The 6,591-nt window shown below is 29.1% G+C and overlaps 1 protein-coding gene across 4 annotated transcripts; it reads left to right on the forward strand.

Moving 5' to 3' along the window:
• Positions 1 to 4,710: 4,710 nt before the first annotated feature.
• LOC137810528 (protein RGF1 INDUCIBLE TRANSCRIPTION FACTOR 1-like) lies at positions 4,711 to 6,113 on the forward strand. 4 transcript variants are annotated; one of them, XM_068611861.1, is made up of 5 exons: positions 4,711 to 4,889; positions 4,981 to 5,157; positions 5,243 to 5,317; positions 5,395 to 5,535; positions 5,637 to 6,113. In XM_068611861.1, exons 1-5 carry the CDS (start codon positions 4,887 to 4,889, stop codon positions 5,958 to 5,960), a joined length of 720 nt encoding a protein of 239 aa, XP_068467962.1. In that variant the 5' UTR covers positions 4,711 to 4,886; the 3' UTR covers positions 5,961 to 6,113. The 4 variants fall into 4 exon arrangements, with proteins under 4 accessions (XP_068467962.1, XP_068467963.1, XP_068467960.1 ...); XM_068611862.1 differs by having other exon boundaries at positions 5,640 to 6,113; XM_068611859.1 differs by having other exon boundaries at positions 4,771 to 4,889; positions 4,957 to 5,157.
• The last annotated feature ends 478 nt before the right edge of the window (positions 6,114 to 6,591 follow it).

Here is a 6,591-nt window from a genome sequence, read left to right on the forward strand (position 1 = left end):
TGAATTTGAGAGAGATAGGTGTATTGAAATGGTGAACGTTGGATAAGGTAGCCATGCAGAGTGCAAAGGTAGAAGAAGAGGTAGAGGTCATGAGAGGAAAGAGAGGGAAAAAAACTTTTGGCTCAGGATACCATATTAGAATCATAAATAGAATGAAAAAGAATGTTATTCATATCTGTGAGAGGTTACAAGAGAAACCTATATACAAAGCATGGAGAGTAGAGAGGGAGAGAATAACAACTAACAGACTAACTGTCTAATAATCTCCAAACATGTGTCAATCAATCCAATGTAAAACCTAATTAATGAAACATGTGTCAACTAATTCATTCAAAATATTACTTATCTTCATGCATTTAGTCATCAAATTTTAAGTATTCCTCCTCTTAAATTAAGAAAACAAGAGATTGTTAAAAATAATGCACACTAAACAATAGTTCCAACTAAAACACATAATTGAATTCTCAACATGTTTTCAAAAACAATTCCAATAACCTAAATTATAATTAAAAAAAAATACTAGACCGTCTAGCACAGTCTCTTGTAGATATTGAAACACAAAACCTTAATTGCACAAAACATCAGAATTCATTTTGAAATCACAAGAAAATCAACACAAAAGGGTTTAATCTTCCATGTGGAGACAAAACGGAAGAATTACATAAAAGAAAATAAGAAAATTGAGAAAACTCTAATGTTTTGTTCTATGAACGTGTTAGTGGGGTTTTGATTCTTCTCATTGAAGCTTGTGTCTTTTCATAGGTTTCTTTGCTCCTTGGATCTCGAAATTAGATTGTAGTTCCAATATTGTTCACAAATTCTCAGTTTCCATCTTTTTAGAATTTTCGAATTTTGTTTCCATTTGGTTGTAGATTCTATTTCTTCTTATTTTTTCATATTATTTGCTTTCAATATATATTTCTTAAATATTGTAGATTTTATTTTCTAATTATTTTACTCAGATTTTGTTTTTCATTTTGGTTTAAAAAAAAACTTGAACTTTGATTTATTATGTCCACTTGCAGCAATATGCTTCCTTCATATTTGTGCATCAATGTAGCATTTACCTGTATCAAAAGGTCTAACCTAAGATTTCACAATAGACTTTTTCTATACTTTCATTTTTATTAAACTTATGTTATTGATGTGCTTATTCAAGTATGTTCAGATGAGTTGTTGGAGCGTTTGTTCTATGTAGCCACTATACTATTTATAAGAGAGATTAAACAATCTATTCAGGTTAAAAATCCATTTTTTAGCAAAACAACAATTAAGATATAAATAAACTCAATTACATGAATCATATTTAAAAAAATTATTATGATTATTGCAGTTAAAAAATTAGATATAAAGAAGATATAATTAAAGCTTTAAGTCTGACTAAAATTATTATGTTCGTCTAGTGATTAGATGATTGACAGTAATAATATAGCATTATTTGATTATATAAAGATGTTTATATATTATAGCATCATTTCATATATCTTTGATGCAATGAATCACCACGAATTCTATCTTCCAATTCTTTGTTTATTCAAATTGTATACTTGTCTTTCTGTTCGGAAATTATACTTCCCAGCATGGGCACCAAGTATGCATGCTAAAAAAAATACTTAAACAAGAGCAGGGGAAAAATTCAAGATTAGTAATTTATTTCTTCCAATTATTTTTAACCTAATATATTCCTCACTTTAATCATATTTTATATATCTACAAAGTTTGAACTGTTAATGTATTACTAATATAATTTCTTATATTATTAATTAATTAAATTTTGTCCTAAATGTGATTTTTAAAACATTATTATAAAGGCTAATAATTTGAATCATGTAACTATCCATGGTTTTCAATTATTAAAAAAGCTTTAGGTATTAGTATATTAATCAAATTACTACAAATTATTGGTAAATATATAACATCAAACCAACGTCGAGGAAACAAGATTTTTTATAATTTTCACAAAATGTATTTTAATAAATTTATGCATAATTTATTAAAATAAAAACAGAGGAAATTAATTAAATCATTTAGTCAAAGACATGCTTCAGACAATAGGTAGATAGATGAGTGGAGTCTAATTGTTCTTTGATTTTCTCAAATCATAAAACAGATAGGGAATGTCAATATTATATGTAAAAGTTTTAATAAGTTGACAACTACACTTTCTTCTTATAGTATATAATCATTGATTTTCATATGTAGGTAGATGATGGAGAAATAGACCAAAAACACTGCTAAAAAATTAAACTATATCTCTTATAATAATTGTTTTCCTAAAATATTATATAAAAGCTTAAACAGATAAAAAAGAAAAAAACAATTGTATGGAATTAATCTCATAATCTGTTTTTTTTTTAACTTTTGCATAACCTGTGAATATTACATGACAGATGCAATCTTTCATAATTGAAACTCGGAATGGATGAACTAAACCGCATACCCATCTCTAATAACCATACATTATAGAGATAAGTAACAATAAATAGCATATATATGTTTAAAACAATATAATTAAAGATATTAACGACAAACAATACCGAATGAAATATGAATTTCACATAGTTTTACTAAAAAGAACATTAATAGAATGTTAGATTATTTTTCACTTTTTTGTTAATTTATTGGAAATTTCCCATAATATATATTATATCGACTAAATTATAATATGCAAGTCAACATAAACCTCGTTATAATCAGGTTGAGTTAAATTATTTTCTTATTAATTCAAGTTGAACCAATCTAAAATTGTAATAATAATTTTTTTATGAAGATTAACGGACAACTTTGATTTTAAACTTCTATATAATGCTTTTACTGTGGAATTCATGGACTGTTCCTGTTCGTATATTAATTAGAGAACAAAAAGACTGGGTCGTATTCTACGGGCTCATCAATTTTCGAGGGGATTTCTTTTTTCACCCCCATGATTTTTCTATGCATCCTATGAATATAAAAATTTCTACTTTATTCTTTTAGATTATGAAAAAATACTTTTCAGTGTAATTTAATTTATTTATTTATTACTTTCAGATTGTGTAATATTAAAATATTTTTTTTGCGTGAAAAAAGATAAGATTTTGCAAAATTTATAAGTTGATTTTAGCTTATGGATTGCTAAAATTTAAAATATTTTCATCATTGAATAAGTGACAATGATAAGAGAGAGTGACACTAACAAGAAAAGGATGACACAAGTGAGATAGTTTAAAAACAAAAATTACTCTAATTAATATAATTTATTTTAATAATAATGCGGTGGGATTTTGTTAAAAAACTCACACAGGTTATTACACCTGTATAAATAGTATCATATATCATATAATAGATTATTGTTCTTATCGAAGAGAACTAAGAGAGTTTTGAGTTGGAGAAATAGGTAGATTTTTTATGGATCGAGTTTTTCTGAGTTGTTAATCGTTAATGAGTGACTTTCTGAAGTTTAAGTAAGAGCATTTAAGTGTAATAGTGAGTAGTATGAATAATAGAATGAATCTTACTCCCTGTAACTATTGAAAAAACTTTAGTATAGTCATTATTGACGATTAATCAACTATCGAGTCATTATGTTCATCAATTAATTATATGTTCGATTATAATACTAATAGCTCGGTAACTAACCAGTAAAGATTAAGTTAAATTGATATGACACCCGACTTATTTTGGGTATTACAGTAACTATAATAATTATCTTAAAAAAAAAAATTACAATAATTTTTTAATGGATTGATATAAAGCATTTGACATGATATTGAAATTAAATTCTATTGTAACTACACTAAAGTTATCATGATATGTTTCTCCTTCTCCGTCCACTGTTGTATTTATTTATTCATCGTCCCATTCATATACATATTTTCTAGATGGAAAAACACTAACATTTAAATAAAAGTACTTGTGAACTAATAGAAAGGTAAGATAGCTATATAACACGTCATGATTAAAAGTTTGCATCAAGTAGAACTTTAGTAACTCGAATACACTACAATGAGAAGATTGGTATTTGAATCTACTATGAACCTAATAACATATTGGGAAATTTACATTAATGGTATAATTTACTTTTGTTATTACAGGTATGAGTAATTGTTTTTATTACAGCACGATTTCATATCTACAAGATAAAAATTGTTAGAAAGAAGGACGTGTAAATTTTCCTAACATATCACCAGACGAAAATTGAAACGTGTTTCTGTACTGTTCCTCCACACATATAAATTACAGAATATAGGTTTGAAGTTTTGGATTTCTATGTTTATTTATAAATATCTGTGTAATACACACAATACTTGATTATAGTTCATGAACAATTATAGAAAAAGTGTATAGAATAAACAAAGTCAAATTATATGTTACATCATTGAATCGTTTCGATCCTAATTAATTTATACTATACAAGTGTATTAGCTGCAGAGCTCCGTAGCCGAATTTTCTTGGTATTAAACCTAAACTTTCTCAGTCGACCCTTTTTCGATAGCATGAATTGAGAATGAAGATAAAGGAAGCGTGATTTTTGCCTTATGTCTCTTTGTCACTCTCAGAAACGGCATAGCTATCCAAACCCTACAGAATATCAGCGCGTTGGCACAGGCATTGTGCATGCAACGTTCAACACGGAAGTGGACTATGGTCTAAAATTGCGGAAAGTTGCCCATGTTATTTCCCTATCCCCAAGTCCACAAAAATAACAACAACCTTAACCTGTTTCAATCTAAACCTTTTACCCCAAAAAATCGGTGTCACTCCTTATATGTATGTGAAAGCCATGCCCCTCTTTCCCCATTGCTCTCTCCTTCGTTTCATCATTTTATAGCTATCCTTCACTCTTCTCAGGTTCCTATGATTCATCATGCTTGACATTCATTCTATTGTTTCCTCAACAACTTAACATGGTAAATCTTTTTTTCTTTCTTGTGTATAGTTTCTAATGATTTTTCTGATATTTAAAATGTTATGTAGTGTTGTTTGTTGTTTGGTGCTCAGGTTGGGTTCAACTCAGTTCCTAATTGGCTTCTCATTCTCAAGGAAGAAAAGTTTTTCACTCGCTGTTTGAGTCATGGCTCTCTAAAGAAGAATGAGAAGAACATTTTTTGTTTAGATTGCTGCACGAGTATTTGCCTCCACTGTTTGCCCTTTCACCGCTCTCACGTCCTTTTGCAGGTGCAAAACAATTTTTTATTACACTTGAAAAGGAGAAGCCAATGATTTCCTTAACCCAAGTTCTGGATTATGTTTCCTGTGTCAGATACGAAGATATATGTACAATGATGTGTTACGGCTTGGTGATGCTAAAACAGTGTTGAATTGTTCCCTTGTTCAAGTAAGCAAAAACATGAATGTTAAAACAAAAACAAAAAGTGTATAGATCTAACTCTTTCTGAATTGATGAATAAACAGCCTTACACAACAAACAAAACCAAGGTTGTGTTTTTGAAACAAAGGCCACGCACTCGTTCTCACAAAGGCTCTACCAACCTTTGCATCACGTGTGATCGTAACCTCCAAGACCCATACATCTTCTGCTCTCTGTCTTGCAAGGTTCAATTTTCGTGTTATTCAAATCACAAATTCCTAGCAACTTTTAAGTTTTCATATTTTGATGCTAATTGGTGGCCTTGATTTGGACACAATCATTGTAGCAGGTGCATCAACATCTTCTACTAGTTACCAAAAGCACAACCGCGAAAGGCACTTGCAACAAGTATGAATTCTCTGTGCTGCTAGATAAAGAACGAAGCAGCGAGAACACACAACAAATTGAAGATAGCCAAATCACAACAGATTCAGTCCTAGACTCACCCACTGTTTCTGGGTCAACAAGTAGCAACGGTGAGGGTGGTGTGGCAGAGAGTGTGAATGAGTCACTCAAAAAGAAACGTGTCAATGTTGACACGGTGCCAGAGATTTGGTACACCATGATAAACCGGCGAAAAGGTGTTCCTCATCGATCTCCACTGTACTAACAACACATCCTCCAACAAATTTTTTTTTAATCAAATCTAGCCAGAGATATTTTTTTATTATTTGGTCTCTCTGTTTTTGACTTCCTTATGAGTTATGGAATTTATACGCAGTCCCTTTATTAATGATCAAAAGTTCAGAATGTTAGAAAGCTAGTGAATAACAAACACATAGTAAGACATGAAAACTTAAATTGATTGTGGTTGTACTACAAATTCATTGGGAAGACTCGCTATTTTATATAAATACATGGCGATATATGTATTTTTATAATAAATAGATTTGTATAATAATAATAATTTTCAAAATAAATACTGAAAATCTTAATTAAAAAAATGAGATCATATAAGTAAGTCAATAACATAAAATTTAAAAATTTATAGTATTTTTAACCCTTAACTTCAGTGCTTTAAAAGTAAATGTTTTGAAAAACGTTTAAACATGTTTTTTTCTTCATATTCTCCTTCATGCATATCTAATTTGAACTTGCACTATAAGTATAAGGTTTTTGTTTTCCTTCTTTCATGTCTTTAAATCTGAACATTAATGGATAATGATATTTTTACACCCAATAACTTTTTATATACCTCACATGTACTATTTTATCCGTATCTTCTTCTATTAATTTAGAAA

The sequence above is a fragment of the Phaseolus vulgaris genome, chromosome 2, assembly GCF_000499845.2.
Source record: "Phaseolus vulgaris cultivar G19833 chromosome 2, P. vulgaris v2.0, whole genome shotgun sequence".
NCBI classification, from domain to species: Eukaryota; Viridiplantae; Streptophyta; class Magnoliopsida; order Fabales; family Fabaceae; genus Phaseolus; species Phaseolus vulgaris.

Bases quoted from the DNA above. Each gene is read 5' to 3' on its own strand.
- LOC137810528 (XM_068611859.1), top strand. The intron at 5,158-5,242 runs GTGCAAAACAAT...TTCCTGTGTCAG, and splicing joins GCTCTCACGTCCTTTTGCAG to ATACGAAGATATATGTACAA. The intron at 5,536-5,636 runs GTTCAATTTTCG...CAATCATTGTAG, and splicing joins TCTGCTCTCTGTCTTGCAAG to CAGGTGCATCAACATCTTCT.